Source organism: Pelobates fuscus, chromosome 5, assembly GCF_036172605.1.
Source record: "Pelobates fuscus isolate aPelFus1 chromosome 5, aPelFus1.pri, whole genome shotgun sequence".
In the NCBI taxonomy this organism is placed as follows: Eukaryota; Metazoa; Chordata; class Amphibia; order Anura; family Pelobatidae; genus Pelobates; species Pelobates fuscus.
Window position 1 is genome coordinate 91,535,012 of NC_086321.1, and position 22,607 is coordinate 91,557,618.

At 39.2% G+C, this 22,607-nt stretch overlaps 1 protein-coding gene across 1 annotated transcript in view; it reads left to right on the forward strand.

Annotated features, from left to right (window-relative positions):
- The window catches only part of NDUFAF2 (NADH:ubiquinone oxidoreductase complex assembly factor 2), a 141,869-nt gene extending 120,088 nt beyond the window's left edge, over positions 1–21,781 (forward strand). The window contains exon 4 of the mRNA XM_063456912.1: positions 20,728–21,781. Coding sequence (XP_063312982.1) covers positions 20,728–20,961 — 234 coding nt within the window. The 3' untranslated portion in view covers positions 20,962–21,781. The remainder of the gene's footprint in view (positions 1–20,727) is intronic.
- Positions 21,782–22,607: the final 826 nt, after the last annotated feature.

Below are 22,607 nucleotides of genomic sequence, written 5' to 3' on the forward strand. Positions count from 1 at the left end.
GTCAAGGGACAGACAGTCACTATTACCTATTACCCCACTTGTAATAAATGGTGCCCCGTTGAAATCTTCGACCAATACCTTTCCTCCATTTCAATAACACCACATCGACCACTGCTAGCCTTACACGGTAATACCCTCACTACCAGTAAGTTCATGCTCTATGTAAGAACTTTGTTAGTAAGGTTGGGACTAAATCCAGCCAAATATTCAGGTCACTCATTCCGAATAGGAGCGGCTGCTACCGCTTCACAGAGGAATATTCCTGCGCACATCATTAAAATATTGGGCCGGGGGGCGTGGCCTGACCGCGGACGCGAATGGTCGTGTGAGAGACGGGCTCCGAGTCAAACTCCCCAAATACAGCAAATAAACGAGCATTTACCGAGAGACTAACCCTCAAAACCGCAACACATACCGGAGCAAGCACCCGTCAGCATGTCGCAGCGTTCATCCGCGAAAAGGAAGGTAAAAGAAACGCCGACCCTCCAGATCGCAGCTATGGCCTCAACGCAGCGCGACCTCAAAGATGGCGGAGGTAGGCCTCAATCACCGGCCTCGAGTTCCGGCAGAAGTGACCTCACCTCCATCTCACGCAGGGAAACACCAGCCACTGAAGCCTCTATCCAAAAAATGCTTAATGCCCTGCAATCATCCCTGCAAGCGGATTTCGACAAATTAGCCAGAGAGATCAGAGCAGAGGTACAATCATTGGGAGAACGCACTGACTGTCTGGAGAATAAGACAGAGGAGATAATCGCAGCACACAACAATGCTGTGGCATCATTTGAAAGCGTGGATTCTAAACTGTCATATATCCTCACTAAATTAACAGATCAAGAAGATAGGGATAGGAGGAATAATATTCGAATCCGAGGGATTCCAGAAGAGGTCAGCCCTGGAGAATTAGGCACCTATGTTACCACTCTCTTTAGTCACTTATTGCCGAATATACCCGAGTCAAATCTGCTGCTGGACAGAACACATCGCTTGCCCAGACCTCGGCACCTGCCAGCTTCCACACCCCGCGACACCATCACAAGGGTGCATTATTATACCACCAAAGAATCGATAATGCTGGCCTCCAGGAAGAATCCTATTCTCCCTGAAGCTTTCCACAAGATTCAACTTTATACAGATCTATCAGCAAACACCCTAGCTGCAAGAAGGGCCCTCACGCCCATCACTCGAGCACTGAGAGCAGCGGAGATTCCATATAAGTGGGGATTCCCGACTCGTCTCATTGTGAAGAAAGATGGAGCAGAAACACACATCCTAACAACGGCAGATGGACATCGCGCCCTAGCAGAATGGAACATACCGATACCAGAAGACCCGAGAGTACCGGCAGGAAGCCAGCTGGCAGCTAAAGCACCCCAGAAAATAACCCCAGGATGGGAGAAACACAGATTACCTAATTGACTCTGAGGGTTCATAGTTATACAAAGCCCTTTAGCTTGATCCTTTGGCCGTACAACCTAGAGATCGGTGGCCTCGGAGGTTGACAATAAAGGTGGTAACGTATTAATGTGCATGATGTAATAGCCAGAATAATACTAGGAGCCCAGATAAAGGTGGGATATATGATCCATATGCGATATTGAAGCAACTGTGAAACCACCCAAGCGGTGGCTTTAAGAGATGTTTAATGTTTAAAGCTTACCTATTAAATGTACACTAAAAAAAAAAAAAAAAAAAAAAAATCTTTTAGAACTAATTCGTTACACTCTATTTGCCTACCAACTTAGTAGATCACCACCACTGCAAATTAGCACTTCAAATGTTATAATAGTTCAGGTACCTAACTGACCGTAGTAATGTATGAAGCAAAGGATAGTCTCTCTTTATGCAACTTGGGGAGTCTATACCCCCACTGTGGGCCTCGACGCCCAGGTAATCGAGTTTTGTATTCTAGAGGTCTCACTCTGGAGACCTTACCTATGTATATGGTCGGCGCAAGCCGAAATTATTTTCAGCCTCTCTCTAGAGGCTTACTGTTTAATGTATATAGTTTGTTTCTAGTTCCTTGTTTTCCCTCCTTCCCCCCCTCCATTTCTCTTAGGACCACAATCCCAGAATCAGAACATCCCCCAGAACGCACATAGGAAAATGAAGAAATTCAACTGCGAAATCGATACTTGTAACTACAGACAGACCGCAAATCTAAGACAACGAATCATAGCAAGAAGATCTTGGGCCTACATCACTGGTTTCAATAAACCCGTATCCTCTACGACACCGAAAAATTTTACTGCGTCCCAACACAGACACCATGGCGCTTAACATCCTCTCCTTAAACACCAAAGGGTTGAATACGCCCCATAAACGAAGATTAGCTCTTGCGGAAGCGAGAAAACAGAACGCCCATATTGCATTCTACCAAGAGACTCACTTTCAAACAAACAAGAAACCAAAATTTATTTCCAAATACTTCCCCTTGGGATTCCATAGCACATACAAAGCAAAAAAAAGGGGAGTGTCAATTTTAATAAGCAAGACGGTGTCCTTTCAACTAATCAAACTAATCAAAGACAAAGAAGGCAGATATCTTCTTATACAATGCATTATAAACAACATTCAAATGACTTTAGTTAACATATACGGCCCTCACAATGACCAACACACATTTTTAGATAAAATCTTCACCATCACCGAGGCACATAAATATGGAGATATCATCATAGGGGGAGACACTAACTGCCTACTAGACCCCACCTTAGACACTACATCCACAGACACAGTAGACTCACGAACTAATAAGACAAGACTAAGGTCCGCATCACTGATAGACCAGACACTCACAAACCATGGCATCCTAGATGTGTGGAGAACACTAAACCCGTCAGCTAGAGACTATACGTTTCACTCAGCAAGTCACATTTCATACTCTCGTATAGATAGATTCTTTCTACCAACCACATTGCTGTCAAAAGTAGCTAAGACCAGCATTGGAGATATAACATGGTCTGATCACGCTCCCATTACCCTAGCACTCTTGACACAACACCCTACCCAGGGCAATAGAACATGGCGCCTCAACGACACTCTGCTGACAGACCACAATTTAGTAACACAAATCCAAGAAGAACTACAAACCTACTTTGAAATAAATAATGATGGAGAAGTCGGGGCCGAAAGCCTGTGGCAAGCACATAAAGCCGTTCTTAGAGGCCAATTCATCAAACACTCAAGCTACAACAAGAAACAAAGACTCCTGTTATATACAAATATACTCACAGAACTCCATAACCTAACACGCACAAACAAACATACTCCATCCTACGAAACAACCTCGAAGATTCTACAACTACAAACACAACTGAACGACATAGAAACAGCCAAGACCACTTTCTACCTCACGAGAATGAAACACAAATTTTTTAAAGAAGGCAACAGAGCGGGGAAGATTTTAGCTGCACAACTCAAGACTAGAATGGCAGCCACAAGAATAGCCTACCTTCAATCGACTAGCGGTCACAAAATAACGAACCCACAGAACATAGTTGATGAATTTAGCAACTACTATAGCAAGCTGTACAATCTAGGCACAGAAGATCCCACTTCCCAACCTAGGAAAGAAGACATTGATGACTTTTTACGAGATGTCGACTTACCCCAGATAACAAGAGAAGAATGCCTGAGCCTAACCAAGCCCTTCACAGTAGATGAAACTCTCCGCACCATAGCTCAACTCCCAAAGCACAAATCACCAGGGCCGGATGGTTTCTCAAACATGTACTACCGCACCTTTGGTCACATCCTAGCTCCATATATGACTAAACTATACAACCAGTGCTTTTGCACGGGCAAGATGCCAACGGATATGCTCCAAGCACATATATCGACACTCCCAAAACCAGGAAAATCCCCCACCCAATGCTCTAACTTCCGGCCTATTTCTCTGCTTAATTGTGATACGAAGATCTACGCGAAACTCTTAGCTAACAGAATAGCGCCAATCCTTCCCAGAATTGTACACACAGACCAATCGGGTTTTATTCGAGGCCGTCAGGGCTGTGACAATACAAGGAAGATAATAAACATTCTGTCACACATGGAATCACACAATACCGAAGGCCTACTATTGGCGTTAGACGCCGAGAAGGCCTTCGACCGTCTGAATTGGTCCTATATGACAACTGTCCTGGAAAAGTACGACTTCCCCCAAGAATTCATACAAGGTGTAATGGCACTCTATGGCTCACCATCCGCTCAAGTTTCAAACGGGGGGTTTATATCCACCCCTTTCAACCTTACCAATGGCACACGGCAAGGTTGCCCGCTATCACCATTATTGTTTATTTTATCACTAGAACCCCTGGCACATAAAATCAGAGAAGATCCGCTGATCGAAGGCATCCAGATTCACAAGCATAACTACCGCTTAGCAATGTTTGCGGATGACATCTTTTTATCCCTCAGTCAACCAGAATCCTCGTTGCCTAGACTCATGAGTCTGCTGCACAATTACGGCTTAGTCTCGTTCTATAAATTAAACACAGCAAAAACACAAGCACTACCGATTAACATACCAACACACCGCCAACAAGCTCTACAGTCCGCTTACCAATACGAATGGAGGCGCGAATATGTCACCTACTTGGGAATCAAATTGGCACTCCACACCCAGAAAATGATCTCACTGAACTATACACCGCTGATCAATATGTGTATCTCGAGCTTTCAAACATGGAAGGCAGTCCACATCTCTTGGTTAGGTAGAATACAAACCATTAAGATGATGATACTACCGAAAATACTCTATGTATTCAGGATGTTACAGATACAAGTCCCACTAATGTGGTTTAGAAATTTGCAAAGTACGCTGAACAGATTCATTTGGTGCAAATCGAAACCGCGTTTGCCACTATCCCTACTGCAAACGACCCCCAGGGAAGGAGGGGTAGGATTACCCAAGTTGCTCACATACTATAGAGCAGCCATACTGGAATCAGCGGTCCGACTCCATGCACAGCAAAACACATACCAATGGGTGGATATGGAAAGTGAGAGGATGTACCCACACTCTCCAAAAAATCTTCTATGGACCCCCAAGCTATACCGCCCACAGGAAATTTCACTATACCCCACAACTGCACTGACAGTGAGAGTCTGGGACCTGATCAACAGAGACTCAACCGAACTCAACCACTTCGATTCTCGCGCTCCCCTATTGGCGTTGAAGGCAATTTCTCCCTGGCTGTCGCTGAAGCTTTGGTCTGAAAAGGGCATACAATATATTGATGACCTATGCGAGAAGGCCCAAATATTACCATTCTCAGACCTCCAAGAGAAATACAAAATCCCGAACTCCTTTATCTTCTCATATCTACAACTGAAGAGTATAATAACCACTAAAGTAGAGTTCCCACACACAGGGCTTAACTCTAGTCAGATATGTAAGGCGAACCTTATTACCAGATGCCAAAAAAACCCGATAAAACCAAAAACTTTATCAATTTGTTACCGAACGCTGCTAGATTGCCGTTCACCGCAACTCTTCAAATATACTTCCCAATGGGAAAGGGAGGGCATCCCTAAGCTTCCAGATGACCAATGGCTCAAATCGCTAGATGCCTTGAGAGGTATAACAACCTGCTTCACACACATCGAAGCTCACAAGAAAATCGTGTACCGATGGTACCTCACCCCACAACGTTTGCACAGGATCTACCCAACAATCGGAGCTAATTGCTGGAGATGCCAGAAAACCTTAGGACATATGACCCACATTTGGTGGGAGTGCGAGTTGATTAAACCGTTATGGACACATGTCGAAACCCTGATAACTTTAGGCATCGGGAGATGCCCTACTCTCACCCCCAAAACCGGTTTGCTGCTCCTATTCTCAGATGAATGGCCAAGAAACTCCAAACTAGTGGCTACTATAGTTATTTTAGCAGCCAGAAATCTTCTGGCACTCAATTGGAAATCCACATACTGTCCGACAAACAAAGAGCTAACACGGAAAGTACACCAATACTATAGGTATGAAATACTCTCCTCGGAGTCCTATCTTAGAACTGCAAGACTAGAATCCATGTGGAAACCATGGTTGATAGCTACACACATGACCAATAGTGAGACGAAGACAAGACCGAAAGATCCAAAAAACGCTCTGCAAGATACTTTGGGGCACTTTGGAATATCTCGGCGAAACCGTTAAAAGACATATATAGCGAACATACGAATCTGATGTCTCCAACTTCAAACCAAACCATATATCTATATCCAATACACCAACATGAACCTCAAGGCCAAATCACGACGACGCTGATAAATTATGAATTGTGGTCCTTCTCTCCTTCTTCCCTTCTCCCCCCCCCCCCTCTATCCCGATTGACAAATGGACTTCTTAGTCCTATATTAGAGACAGAGGCAACTAAATGGTAATTGTAATTCAAATTCAGGCTTGAATTGAGATTGTCATCAATTGATTGTACCATGTAAAGCGATTTGTCATAATATGTTCCCCTCCCATTTCCTTTCTGTATCCCATCCTTTGCCTTACAGAAAATAAAACAATATATTTCAAAAAAAAAATATTGGGCCGGTGGAAGTCCACAGCTTACACTAGATACATACCCCAGCCAGTTCAGGAGATGCGCCTAGCATTCAAGAATATGATTGTGTGATAATATTATGGTATATTGTAGGCTGAATAAACTGGTTACATCTTTTTGCCCTCTTTTATTTCAGGCCTACTGCATCGTCAGTTCCGGCACACCACAAATATATATATATATATATATATATATATATATATATATATATATAAAAGAAAACAATGAAGGGAGCACACTAGGTCTTCGTAATAGTGCAAAATTATTTACTGCATTCCAAAGAATACATCTCTGTGGTATACAAATCAATCAACGTTTCGACCCTGCTGGGTCTTTATCAAGATCACAGTGACAAATGAAAATTATTTACAATTTATACATAATCGTGTAATGAGCTTACCAGTAAGATGATCGGACAGCCGACAGACTGAAAACCCGGAAGTGAAAACCACCACGTGTCGTCGTGCGTGTGACGTGTTACGTGTTATGTATCAAACAGATAGCGTAGTTGCTAGGGAACTACGTTCAGAGAATAAAAACAAACACCCGGTAAAGGAAAACCGGAGGAAACAAAGGCTATATCAGTCCACAAACATGTATATACAACAAGAGCTGAGCCCATCTCCCCAGAATCTGCATTAGTACATCTATGTCCGTGCACGAAAAAAGTGAAGTGAAAGATTATGTGAAAAAAACATCGAAGTGAAAACTTGCAGTGTATAAGCAGTATACATAGATTATCTGCGCATATGGGGATCGGGCTAAAGTACATATAAGTATTTAGTAAACTATAAAGTTGCGTTGTGTTATGTATACCAACGTCTAATCAATAGGACTAATAATTATTCTTATAGCATGTAGTGGGCCTTAAGCTAGAGGCATAAAATAATATTATGGCTAAACCTATTGTGTTCATAAGACAATGTACAACTATCTCCCACATAAATGTTAAACTTAATGCTTTATGGATCTGGACCTATTTTTATCTCAATTTTACTTACTGTATATTGAAGAATGCTTCTAGGCTCAAATTTAACTATTTCCCGTGTGTGTCACATCGGGAACCATAATATAGTGGCTAATTTGCCCATTCCAAAGTGAGCTATATGGGTTGTACACTTTGAACAGAACAACTTAAGGTTGTATCCTATTCTATAGTATAGAGACAGGGAATTACAAATTGATGGAACCAATCTAGTATGAAAAATACTCTAGAACTACAAACGTTATTTTATGGGTACTGGATTGTGTCCTTTGAGACAAGTCACAATTTACAGCTTGCAGGAGTGCAGGTTTAAAGGAACATGGACAATACAAGGTGTTCATTGAGTCCATTTGGAGTCACGGTGTTCAGATGATGGATCCAATGGGCTTCACATTGTAGGAGCAGTTTGGATCTGTCGCCTCCTCTCGGTTGTACAGGAACATGGTCGATTGCAATAAATCGTAATGAAGGTAGATGATGTTGGCTGGCCAGAAAGTGTTTCGCGACAGGTTTGTCGGTCCGTTGGTCTCTAAAAGCCGTCATTATTCCCGATCGGTGTCCTCTAATGCGGTCACGCAAGGTCATATCGGTTTTTCCGACGTACGAGAGTCCACAGGGACATGTAATCATATAGATGACATGTGTAGTCATGCACGTAATATAGTGTTTGATTGCCATTCTTTTGCCACTATGTGGATGGGCAAATGTTGATCCCGTAAGCATGTGGCTGCAGGTGACACATCCACTACATTTAAAACAGCCTTTTTTGTGAATAGAGGGTGGTTTAGCATAGCAGTGCCGAGGGTCATTCCGAACCAACAGGTCCCTTAGGTTACGGCCCCGTCTGTAGCTGATCATTGGACTCTGTTTGAATTTATTTGGAAGACTTTGGTCCGATTGGAAAATGTTCCAGTTTTTATGTATAGATTTTTTAAGCGATGGGGTTACTGTATTGTACGTCAGGGGAAGAAAAAGCTTGTCTTTTGTATTGGACTTAGCTATCTTGGTCTGTTTGAATTTACTCCAAGCCTTTTCCTGTGCAGTATCCAGTGTCCTGGGGTGGAATCCCCTTGCTAAGAAGCGGTCACGAACTTCCTGTAATTGCTCTTCACATTTAATTGAGTTGCTATTGAATCTTAGCACTCGTAAAAACTGTGATATGGGTAGAGAGTCTTTGATATGCTGAGGGTGGAAGCTAGTGGCCGATAATAGTGTATTACGGTCGGTCGCATTCCTGTATAAAGTAAAACCCAACCGATTTTCTTCTTTGAAAATGGAGACATCTAAGAATTCAATGTTGGTTTTGTGCCAGCTCAATGTGAGAGTTACTGGAATTGGCAAAGAGTTGATGTTTTCCACCATCTCCTCAAGTGTGGTGATGGTTCCTTTCCAAATCATGAAGATATCGTCCACATATCTTAGGTATTTAATAATCTGCTGTTGGTATTTAGGAAGAATATGTGTGTTCTCAAACCAATACATGAATCCGTTGGCATACGCTGGTGCCATAGCCGCCCCCATGGCCGTGCCGGAGGTCTGTAGATAGAAGTACTCTTCAAATTTGAAGTAGTTACATGTAAGAGCAATATCTAGCCATTCCATTAAATATGGAATTGGGGGACCTTGGTATGCCACGTCTTGTTGTAAAATTTCGCTGATAGCTTCAATACCTTCTTTTTTTGGTATTATGGTGTAGAGACTTTTGACATCCATGGTTGCTAGAATGATTTCTTCATCGGTTAACTTTATGTTTTCTATCTGGTTGATAAAGTGTTGTGTGTCAAGTAGGCACGTAGGTAATTTTCTTACACTGCTGTTGATATGGAAGTCGATGAATTGGGCAATAGGCTCTAGTAACCCTTCTTTCGCCGATACAATGGGTCGGCCAGGTGGATGCTTCGCATCCTTATGAATTTTTGGTAGGGTGTACATCACCGGGTGCTTAGGATACTTTACAAATAGAAATTCGTCCGTGTGCTCATCCAAATAGCGATGTGCTATTCCTTCTTCAATCAGTGATGTAATTCTTTTCTGGAATTTTTTGACTGGATCAAATGTAAGTTTTAAGTAAATATATGAAATATAAATGTCCATATACATAATTACATAAATAATTTCATAAATATACATGTAGACTTCAAATATATAAATATTTATATATATTTAAACTCTACGTGCATATTTATGTAATATTTTTACATAATTAAGTAATTTTATTCATTGCAATTTGGGGGACTTGCCTAACTACCCAGGCCCAAAGTCCAGAGAATTTAATTTGCTAGCACCAGATTTAACTCTGTAACTTTCCAAGATATGTGAAAACCTGTACATGGTAGGTACTGTTTTACTTGGTAGACTTCGTTGAACACCAATATTAGTTTTTCAAACCCGTAAAACATCACAGCGATGATATTGTCAGTGAAAGAGAAGTTTTTTTGCATTTTTCACACACAAATGGCATTTTCACTGATGTTTCATTGTTGTGATACATTTTACTTTTAAAAAGAAACACTAATATTTGTTTTCAGCGAAGTCCCCCGATATAACAGTACCCCCATATACAGGTTTTATAGTGTTTTTGAAAATTACAGGGTCAAAAATAAGGCTTGATTTTTCATTTTTTTCACATTGAAATTTGCCAGATTGGTTATATTGCCTTTGAGAGCGTATGGTATCCAAAGAATGAAATTACACCCATGATGGCATATCATTTGCAATAGTAGACAACCCAAGGTATTGCAAATGGGGTACGTTCAGTCTTTTTTAGTAGCCACTTAGTCACAAAAAGTTAGCGTTCATAATTGTTTTTTGCATTTTTAACACACAAACAAATATGAACGCCAATTTTGGCAAGTGTTTGTGACTAAGTGGCTACTAAAAAAGACTACACATACCCCATATTGAATACCCTGGGTTGTCTGCTTTGAAAAATATGTACATGTGAGGTGTGATTCAGAGATTTATGACAGATAAGTGTTACAATGTCACGATTGATAAATTTAAAAATGTATATTTTGAAACAGCAATGTCCTACTTGTACTTATAGCTATTCACCTGTCAAAAGTAAAGACAAATAAGTCAATGGGACCTGATGGAATACACCCACAGTTATTAAAAGAGCTTAGTGGTGTACTAACAAAACCATTAACAGATTTATTAACAGTCACAGCCATATGTGTTTCTGCTGTATACTGAATAAAATATAAATAAATAGTTTAAAAATATCTAAATATTTAAAGGAACTCTATAGGCACCCACTTCAGCTTATTGAAGTGGTCGGGTGCAGTGTCCCTGTGACCCTCAGTCCTGCAATGCAAATCATCGCGGTTTGAGAAACTACATTGCAGGACTAAGACTGCCTCTAGTGGCTGACAATCAGACAGCCACTAGGGGCACTTCCGTGTGACTAACTGACTTTTGGTCGGACAACTGAGGAGGACATCCAGTGTTCCGTAAATCCCCATAGGAAAGCACCAATGCAATGTTTTCCTATGGAGAGGGCCTAATGGGCTCGCCACACATTCACATTAGCCCCCCATCTAAATACATTTGAGGAGGTGGAGAACCGACCCACCGCCAAGTGAGATTGGCGCTGGAATCGGGTGAGTACACAAAGGTTGTTGTTTTTTTTAAACCCTTTCTGTGCCAAGGGATCGGGGCTAGAGGGAACCAGAGTGTAAGGAATACAATGTTGTATTCCTTACACTATACAATTCCTTTAAAATATTCTCCTCCTCCTGTTTCTCATTTACTTGCATTCCATCTCTGATTTTAGTGAACCTACACTCTCATTTTTTAGTTTTGTTGGAATTTATATCTGTAAAAAAAATGTGGGAGTATTGATCTTGCTTTTCTTTATTTTTTTCATTTAGCTCATGTGATAGTCTGTCTCTTTGAAAGCATTGTTGACTTACTTATAGTTCATATATAATGTCTCTGACCTACTTAATGAACGTGTTTAATTGCTGTTTTGATTTATCTTTGTATATATTACCTAATAGTATATCCTGTGTATGGTGTTTAATACAATATGGTATTGTATTGTTAAATTGCCAAAGTGAGCTTTACCTTCTTTAAGAGGCATACTTAATGATAATTTAAGATCGCATTTGCACTAGATAAGATTTTCTACAATTGCTAAATATGATTCATTCTGTCATTATATGTTCTGATATATTGCTTAATTAGATCCATTGTAATCACACGTTGTTAAAAAATTATGAGTTAATGTGATTCATGACTTGTCAAATGTCAAACTTGGATTCATATCCCCGATATTTAAGCTGTAATAGTAAAAATAGCAATATTGATAGAATTATAGAAAAAGAAGAGAAGACTTGAACAGTTGAGTTTTATGATATTGATTATTATTTACTTTAGAATGTCTGACATTTACACAGCAATATATATGATCATCTATCTAAATATCCTACTATTAACTGTAATTTGAAATTAGCCATTACGTTCCCCCTTCCTGCTGCAGCTGTTGGTATAATTTGAAAGGGATATGATGAGACTATGCAGTAATACAATAAATTTTCACTACTGAAGAGGATGAACCCATATGAAACTTAATGAACAAGGCAAAACGCATTTGTAAAATATGGGGGAAATAGTCATGAGATTTTAATGACTAAAAATGAGTGAGTGTATTTGATAAGTGTAGACCAAAATAAAACTAAAAAATAAATGTGATTTCTTCTTTTTTCTTTTGAAGAAATGTTTTTTTTTAGGGAAAAAAGTGGCTTAAATCACTTTTATATAAGTGCACACTCACAAGCATAGTATGCGTGTACCCATCCTAATGTTTTCACGGATATCTTCTCCTCTTACAATCTCCTTTTAAATAAGCAAAATCAAACTAAAACAAGTTAGTAATTTATATTGCCTCCTATAAAATGGAAAACAAATTAAAAAAAATTTTTTTTTTGCTGAATAGAATTCATTCATTATATGAGTATTCTATCTGCTAATTTAACAGGAATATCTCAATCCGCTTCTTCGCACTCTTGCCTGAAATGTACCCTTATGCATCACAGGACCACATGCCCCTTATGGCCTATGCTCTTCAGCTCCGCAACCATGTACTTTGAAGGTCCTCTTTCTTGTTCCTTCATTTTCAGCTACATGAAGATAAAAGCCCTTGGATCAGCAGAAGAACGAGAGTATCACTGACATCCTGCGTTATATAAATCCACAAGAAAAGGGCGCTTACAGCCTTTTATGACTGTACAGTGCATTGCAAATGTACATCTCAGGTTTCCATATTTTGCAGTGTGAGAATTAAAATGAATTTTATCGAACATGTTGCCATTCGATTTACACATTACACCTCATACTTTACATGTGCAAAATATTTTATTTTGACCAACATTAAGCAAAAAATGAATACCTTGAAGCTATCAAAATGGTATAGGATAAAGTCTCAAGAAGGATTAATCAGGCTTAAGCTTAAAAAATAAATACATATATATTCCCAATTTTCAAATTCCATGTCCACTTTAAATTATTGTGGGCATATACCAAATTAAGGATTCATTCTATATAAATTCCATTAAAGGGGCATGAAATCAGGACTGTTTTTGTAGGCCTACGGCTTGCTAGTTTTGCCCAAAGAGGCGGATTCACCCAAATAGGGGTCTGGATCTGTCCAAAGGAGGGCAGTGTCTGTCTGGTGTGAATGCACACTAGGCTGGCTGACTGACCGTTGTGCAGACAACTCCACTACAGAAACTTTTACCAAAATCTTGCTAAGCTTTATTTTGAGGGGATGTTGGATGTTTGTGGAAAGTGATGTTGTGTTGTCTTTTGTTGTTATATTTTACCATAATAGCCGGCACCTAAATGAATGAATATTGTATCACCTTCTGCTGCTATAATTGCTTTGCAATGTACTCACAGTATCACACTCGGCAGCCCGGCAGTGAATGAGTATGCAGTGTGAAGCTACAAGACCTATACTAATCTAAAAGAACTATGACATTTACAAAAAGCATTTATGTAAATTTTCTTGCAATGCCAAACAAATGTTACAATAAAATCTTCATAAGTAGAATGTGTTTAGTTGTAAAGATATATATCCGAGGCAAATTAAAAAATAATAATTAAAAAAAAACTTCTAAGGGCAGGAATAGGCAATTCATAGCTCAGGTTGCTAATACCAAAGAAAAACACAATTTAGCATTCTATAAGACCTTTTAACTAGATTATTTTTATTTTTCCTTCCCTCGACATCCCTTTCTTTTATAAGTGTGTGTGTGTGTGTGTGTGTGTGTGTGTGTGTGTGTTTTTTTTTTTTTTTTTTTTTAAATAAGATGCTTATTTTTTATTATTTTTGTTATATACTACATTGGGGTTATGATTCCCTGTGTTTAATATTAAGTAATTGTTCACTTGATGCATGTATTAATTAGAAAATCGTTCTAAATAAATATGTAAAACAAACAAAAAAAAGTTTCTCTTTAAATCTAAATAATAAAATATAGAGTTTTGAAAGGATGAGATTAAACCCACAGAGAGGTTGCAGAATTCTATGGCACTGAGAAGGTTAAAAGGGAAGTTGTTCCATTTGGTGAGAAGAACAAATGAGACTTTTCTCCCCAAGTAACAAGACTTTTTCAATCAATTTTTACTTAAGGAAAAATACAGAAGGCTGTGAAATACAGAAGGAAATGCTGTCTAAAATGCATTTTTCAAAGAAGCCCAAACACTGTTCACATTTTAATTATTATAATTGATCAAAGGATGTTTGCCCTGAAATTGAATTTGAATAAATTAGGGTTGACATTGATTTGGCAACTGTTTATTATAGCTGGCAGAAACACAAAGCAAGTGCTGCGTTTCTAAAAGCGTTACTTGGATGGCCTTTGTCGACTGGAAAAGAGTCCCTACTGAGTACTAAGTGTATCTCTGTAGCTGCGTGGAGGCTCATAGTGAGTGTGGATTTGCTATTTCATAGTATCTGAAGTCCATGCTCATTTGTTAAGCTGGCAGGAGTTTTGGCTAGTATCTTTGTCCTTTGGTCCTGCAGCTGCTGTGGATGTGGACTACCCTTCTGCGTCCCTTCTGTGTGTCTCTCTTCCCCCTCCAGAACCTTTTGTGGGTCTCTTTCTCTCCCCCCCCCCAGCCCCTTTGTGACTCTCTCCCTTCCCCAGCCTGTATGCATTACTCTTTTTTTTCCCCCTTCCCCAGTCCCTCTATATGTCACTGTCCCCTTCCCTAGGCCAATATGTGTCTTTCTTTCTTACCCCCTTGAACATCTCTTCACCTCCCCTGTGAAGCATGGCCAAGTGGACCACAGTAGTGGATCTTATGTATCCTCTACCCGGTCTTACAGGAAGCTGTCCATTGCTCCCAGCTAGCACTTCCTGTCAGACCGGGTAGAAGAAACTAAAGATTCTCTACCCACTGTCCATGTGGCTACTCTACAAGATGTGATTGGCAGGATAGAGTGCTAAGCACTCTCCTCCTGCCAGAACCCAGACATTGCACCCCAACCCAGACACTGTACCCCCCAGTCCTCCTGCCAGAACCCAGACATTGCACCCCACCCCTTGTCTAGTATGATATGTTGCATTGATTTGCAAAAATCTTTGTAGCAGCAATACAGACAGTTTAACGATTGACATTAAAGCAGGATTCCATAGTTGGAATACAAATCCATCCAACCTCTGTCTACAGTGTGCACCTGCTGTATAGGATAAGATTAGACCCAATTGAATAGAATGAGAGACTACTGATTGGTGTAGCCTGTTTTTTGCTCTGGGCAGTGCTCTTTAATGGTGTGTGCTTGTGGATTGGCAATATGAACTTTTTATTTATTATTATTTATTGCTGCTTTATCTATCTAATATGGTAGTCACTTGTAACTTAGAAACAGAATGTGACAGCAGATAAGAACCATTCGGCCCACATATTCTGCCCAATTTTCTAATTACTTTCATTAGTATTAGGATAGTGTTACTTTGCAGATCAAATCGAAACCGTTGGCACCTACTTAGGATAAAGCCAGAATTTGAAAGAAAAAAAGGTATTTGCTTTGTATTTTAAATACCAGAATACACATTCAGAGATTTATCACATCTTATGGCTATCTCTTCTGTATAGACTTGTCATGCACTAGTCATGAAGAGAATTGAAGGGGACAAATCCAAAGACCATGCTTTCTGCTGCCACCAAGATAATGTGGACATTTCTCTTCAGTATTCCATTTTCTAATCAGTCCAAATGTAGACATTAATTATATAGTACAAATGATGGGGACAGTATAGCCCGGTGCTTGCAGTTCGTTACTGCCATCACAATTTGGATAGGCATGTATGGGTCTTGTATTTTGGCAGGATTGTGGGCACTGGGCTCTGTGTGCAGAGAGCCCATATAAACTCATTACTTATTGAAGAGTGTTTTTTTTTCAGTAAAGGACAACAAATGCTAGACAGGACCTGCAAGACACAAAAACCTAAGTCAAAGAATAGCGAGTCGCAGGTCTCAAGTAAAATGGGCATGTAAAAAAAAAATGCTATTACAGAGACAAAAGTGCATTAATGACCCTATTTAACAAGTAGGTCTTGAATAATAGTAGGCAATGAGAATAACATACAGATATGCAAAAGAATCAAAAAGGAAACTATGACTAGCGTACATCGATGACCTATATGATATTATTTCCGTCGTATGTTTTCCAGACAATTGTTCCATGGAACTGTGTACTCCAAATTGGCAGTGAATTCCTATATACGTGTGACCGCTGATCTCGAATGACACTCAAGCCTATTCAGTCTTGTATAATGTTTCATAGAAGTCTATTTTTAAGACTGATTCTCTCTTCTCTGTGTTGATGTTGGTTAAAACTATGAAACTTTTAGTGTTGTCATTATGTAATTGAAAAAAGCTGTATTACTAGTTCAAGCTTACAGCTGCTAAACAGTAATATAAGGTGGAGCAACGGCGACCAGAAGATCAGCCATCAGTCCATCCAGCTCACCAAATGGCCCACCAGTCTGTTTCCACCTCAGGGGTTTTAGACTTTTGTCACATTTCTAATTCTAATTTATAATAGTGATTTTTGTTTTTGTAGGCAGAGATCGGTGTAGTCGTTTGGTAGAGGAGCAAAGCTGACAGTTTTTGCAGAGATTTAACATTGCATCTATATGGTAATAGTTCAGCACCTCCATGCAGTGTGTTGCGATGGAGATGTCTGAGTGACTGCCACTAGAGGTGTTCCTAGGTAGTAATCTAAACACTTACATTTCAAAGCCTGCAGGGACAGGCTGTAAACATTACGCTGTAGTTGTCCTGGTGACTACAGTGTCCCTTTAATTATATTTTTAACATAATCGTTAATTCCTTCACCATACAGGGAGTGCAGAATTATTAGGCAAGCTGTATAGGCTCGAAAGCCTACTACCAATTAAGCATATTAGGTGATGTGCATCTCTGTAATGAGAAGGGGTGTGGTCTAATGACATCAACACCCTATATCAGGTGTGCATAATTATTAGGCAACTTCCTTTCCTTTGGCAAAATGGGTCAAAAGAAGGACTTGACAGGCTCAGGTAAGTCAAAAATAGTGAGATATCTTGCAGAGGGATACAGCACTCTTAAATTGCAAAGCTTCTGAAGCGTGATCATCGAACAATCAAGCGTTTCATTCAAAATAGTCAACAGGGTCGCAAGAAGCGTGTGGAGAAACCAAGGCGCAAAATAACTGCCCATGAACTGAGAAAAGTCAAGCGTGCAGCTGCCAAGATGCCACTTGCCACCAGTATGGCCATATTTCAGAGCTGCAACATCACTGGAGTGCCCAAAAGCACAAGGTGTGCAATACTCAGAGACATGGCCAAGGTAAGAAAGGCTGAAAGACGACCACCACTGAACAAGACACACAAGCTGAAACGTCAAGACTGGGCCAAGAAATATCCCAAGAAATATCTCATGAAATGAGAGTGAGTCTTGATGGGCCAGACGGATGGGTCCGTGGCTGGATTGGTAAAGGGCAGAGAGCTCCAGTCCGACTCAGACGCCAGCAAGGTGGAGGTGGAGTACTGGTTTGGGCTGGTATCATCAAAGATGAGCTTGTGGGGCCTTTTCGGGTTGAGGATGGAGTCAAGCTCAACTCCCAGTCCTACTGCCAGTTTCTGGAAGACACCTTCTTCAAGCAGTGGTACAGGAAGAAGTCTGCATCCTTCAAGAAAAACATGATTTTCATGCAGGACAATGCTCCATCACACGCGTCCAAGTACTCCACAGCGTGGCTGGCAAGAAAGGGTATAAAAGAAGAAAATCTAATGACATGGCCTCCTTGTTCACCTGATCTGAACCCCATTGAGAACCTGTGGTCCATCATCAAATGTGAGATTTACAAGGAGGGAAAACAGTACACCTCTCTGAACAGTGTCTGGGAGGCTGTGGTTGCTGCTGCACGCAATGTTGATGGTGAACAGATCAAAACACTGACAGAATCCATGGATGGCAGGCTTTTGAGTGTCCTTGCAAAGAAAGGTGGCTATATTGGTCACTGATTTGTTTTTGTTATGTTTTTGAATGTCAGAAATGTATATTTGTGAATGTTGATTTTATATTGGTTTCACTGGTGAAAATAAATAATTGAAATGGGTATATATTTGTTTTTTGTTAAGTTGCCTAATAATTATGCACAGTAATAGTCACCTGCACACACAGATATCCCCCTAAAATAGCTATAACTAAAAACAAACTAAAAACTACTTCCAAAAATATTCAGCTTTGATATTAATGAGTTTTTTGGGTTCATTGAGAACATGGTTGTTGTTCAATAATAAAATTAATCCTCAAAAATACAACTTGCCTAATAATTCTGCACTCCCTGTATGTGCAGAGAAATTGAACCCATAAATCACTTTATTATCTATTTTTGTATTGTAAAACATCTTTTCTCTCCTAATTATTAACTTCTACTTGGGCACTACTGATTTTTTTCACAGAATATCCTCTACCTAAAAGGCCTAAATGTAATTTTGTTACTTTCGTTTATAAATGATTCCTGGTTACAGCAATTTGATTTCAGAAAAATAATCCTTTTAGTAGATTATTTAGCCAAGTTAGTAGTAGCAGGCCGGTTAAAGCTGTTAACATCTACCGTACTTAAAAATTAATGTGTATTTAATTTATTGTTCTGAAAAAAGAAAGAACCGGTTTAACCCCTAAAGGACAAATGAAGGTCTATGCCTTCATTACAATATGTTCTTTGAGAACCCCATTACTAAATGAATGCTCTACTCAAGTCATTGCTGTAGGGTTATGTAGAACTGCCAAAGCTAAATAAGTGGAGCATACATTTTCACATCAAATTCACAAAGGGCAGATTGTGATGATGGTAAAATGTAGCCTTTGGTGTTTAATGGGTTAATACTTGCTACTAAGTTTTATTATTCCATATAAATTAATTGGTTAATCGGCCGTATTCGCATCCACTGGGAACAGGTAAAAAAAAATAAGAAAAGCAAAAAGGGTGCAGTTTTATATCTTATTTTCCACCATGCCATGCTCCAACCTTCACAGCACACAACACAACCGCTACTTGATAAACAGGTTGGTACGTTGCGTGTTACCCTTACTGCACCCAAGAGGTAGGAAACTGGAGGGTGCTAACATGTTGACCAGCATATGTATCTGTATGTGCCATTGTGTGTTTTATGTGTGTCGGTGTGTATCTGTGCATGTGTGTTAGTGTTTGTATCTGTGTGTACATGCATGTGTGTCAGTGTATGTGTATATGTGCATACATCTCCGCATTTAAAAAGTGAGTGTGTCTGTGAGTCTGAGTTTGTCTTGTTTATGTGTTTATGTGTGTATGTGTGTGTCTATCTTCTCTCCAATCACATGAAAAAGGTGTTTTTACTAATCTTTTTTCCCACTCCGTGCTGGTGACGCCACAGCTGGCCCCACCTCCATGGCTAAGCTCATCAGTCTTGAAGATCTCAGCCAAACCAATGCTTCCCCATAGGAAAGCATTGGGAGATTATTGCACTTGCACAGCAAAATACCACTGCACCAATCTAACTTCTCATAGAAATGCATTGAATCAATGCCTCCATATAGGGAACTTTAATGTAGGTACTGCACAGTGTGAAGCACTGACCCAGGAAGCACCTCTAGAGGCTGTCTACGTGACTGTTTTTTTTTTGTCTGAAAAGTCAGTGCTTATATTGAAAAGCATGCAGGGACAGGCTATAGACTTCAGAACAACTATATTAAGCTGTAGTGGTTGCTGTGAATATAGGGACCACTTTAAGAATTGTATTTTTGGCGTTGATTTCTCTGGCTCATAACTTTTCTAGCTGGCTCCTAGATTCCAAGCAAATCTGTCAAGCCCTGATTTAAGGGACCACTAGCACCCAGGAAATGCCTCTAGTGGCTGTCTGATTTCAGGACTAAGCGGGACAGGGACAGTGCAATGAGTATACCTTTATGGATAACCTTGGTAGTGTGGCACCAATAGTTGTAAGAGAAAAGGTCACTGACCCGAATGTAACCCATCAGAAACTGCACTCGGTGATCTGAAAGACTGTGTGCTTCCTCTTTTAACCCGTCACCAGTCACAAACGAGTAAAGGATGTTGGAGGAAGCCTGGAACTTTCTCTGGAAATGTTTACTTCTCTTTCACAGTAGCTTATCGCTCATGAGCTAAAAGTTACTGGTACAAGTCAGTAGCTTCTTTAATATATGAGCCCCCTCCTGGTTGTCTACAGTCCTTAGGGGTCATTATGTGCAACAAGTAATAAAACCTAACAGACGTTTCAGTCCGCGAGACGTTATTTATCGATATGATTATTAATTTATATAAATTAACCTATTTTGCAAGCTAATATAAGATGTGGTGTGGCATATACCTTACTTAATAGAATCATTCATGAATTTCCTTGAATGAAGCACTGGAGGTCATTGAACAGCATATTCCAAAAACATTACATCTGTCACTTACTGTTCCAGAAGAAGATACAAATAAAGGACATAATTTGTATCAATCAATAAGTATAAATAAAAGAGGTAGAGGTACCTTTTTTAATTATACTGATTGATTGATTGATATAGTGTTCTTCCTCATTCAATTAGGTATTTATAGAAGGAAGCTAAATTTTTGCTTGCATGAGCACCTGCTTAAAATATTTACAATGTTCTAATTTGTCTGTAATTCCTCTTTAGGAAATTCTTAAAAATGAAAAAGTTAGAGAAGAAATGAAAATGAAATGTAAAGAAGCATCACAGGACTCAGAAAATAAAGTTGGAGCTTTAGATCCGCCAGAAAAAACCCAAGTTAAAGGACATGCCTCAGCAAATGTATTTGGCAGAACCACAATCTCCGAAGAGCCAACCAGTACTGGAAACACATTTACACCGGGATCCTGGTCACCAGGACAAAAGGACCAAAAAAAGTGATTAAATTGAAAAAAAAATAAATAAAATTGTCACTCCATCCCTAATTAGATGTACAAAAAAGACAGATTTGTAAAACATTGTTTATTCAAAGTTTTCACACGTATTTCTAATAAGGCAGATGAATTGCTTTGGATCCATTTTGACAGGTTATAAACCCCTAAAATTATGCCGCCATATAATTTACTTGGATCCTCCTTGATAGGAATGGGCATATCATATTTTTTTATATTTTATTTTATTTTTATTTTGTTTTATTCCAAAATTCTTCAATGTCATTACATGACAAGAATTACATACAATGTAAACTCTGGCGCCTATATAGATATACAATCAGCAAGTGTTCTTGACACAGTGAGGTAAATAGCATTGTGACAGCGAGTAATTGAGTGGTTTACAACTAGCAGCGACAGGTATACCCATCTGCATTTTTATTGTTGTAAATGCATTATCACATATTTTCACTTTACCATATCATTCAACAATAATGACATATTGAACGTATACCATTAATACAAATAGGAACCGTAACTGAAGGGTATTTGTGGATTAACATAAAAAGCGGGGGGGATGAGAAATTGTCTGTATTAGTCTAGTGGTCTCTGCTAAGTTCGAACATTGCATTCGTCACAAAAACAATTATTTAACTGGCATTGTCTTACTCAGTGCAATGGAGAAATTAAATAAATATTTTAATGGTAAACCTATTAAAAATAAAGAATGACTCACTGAATTAATTTTACAATTAAAGGTAAGGGTTGCCAAGCTAATGTAATAGATAGGCCGTTGATTAAATAAAGTATATTTTGCTTCAAGTAGAACAGGTTTCGCAATGTTCTGTACTACAAGTCGCGTTATTCTTAACTAGATTAAACACATTGTTTGCAGATTGAAGTGGGATATACCAGAGTATTTTCTGTACACAGCACTTGTTTATACCTGTTGAATTCTAACTCGTGTGAACTCAGAACTTGATTTGTTTTGGAACTTTTATTTCATTGTTCATAAAAGGATTTAAATAGCCAGTTCACAATAGTAATCCTCAAGGCATACATTTCAACATAGAGACGTTGATGCACTAAGCAGTCGATGTGAACTGAAAACCCAACTGACTTTCAGGTGACACTATCAGCAGAAATTGCCTATAAACTGTTTTAGACGTGTGATCCCAATATTTAAAGATGCCATAAAGGTTAGAGAGTACAATGTAAAGCTACAAAAACAAAACAAAACAAAAAAAACACTAACCAGTCCTGTTATCTTATATTTTGTTCATCTCTTCTCACCTAATGTATACTCAGTGTCCCTACATGTGTATGTATATATATATATATATATATATATATATATATATATATATAAGCAAACATGGATGATATGCATCACTAAATCAGATAGAGAAAGAAAAGATGACACACACTTCACATATAAAGCATTAGGGATCTGTTGTGTCTCTTTAAATGTGGAAAAAGTAATTGACAAAATAAAAAAAAGTCTTACTAATCTGCACCAGCTTGCAGTAATGAAACCTTTTTTTAAATCTTTTTATAATATCACTTGGTTGATAGACATCAGACCCATTTAACTAAACCCTGTTGTCTTCATAAAGGCAATCCCCAAGTTGTTGCCGAAACAGGTGCGTTGTATTT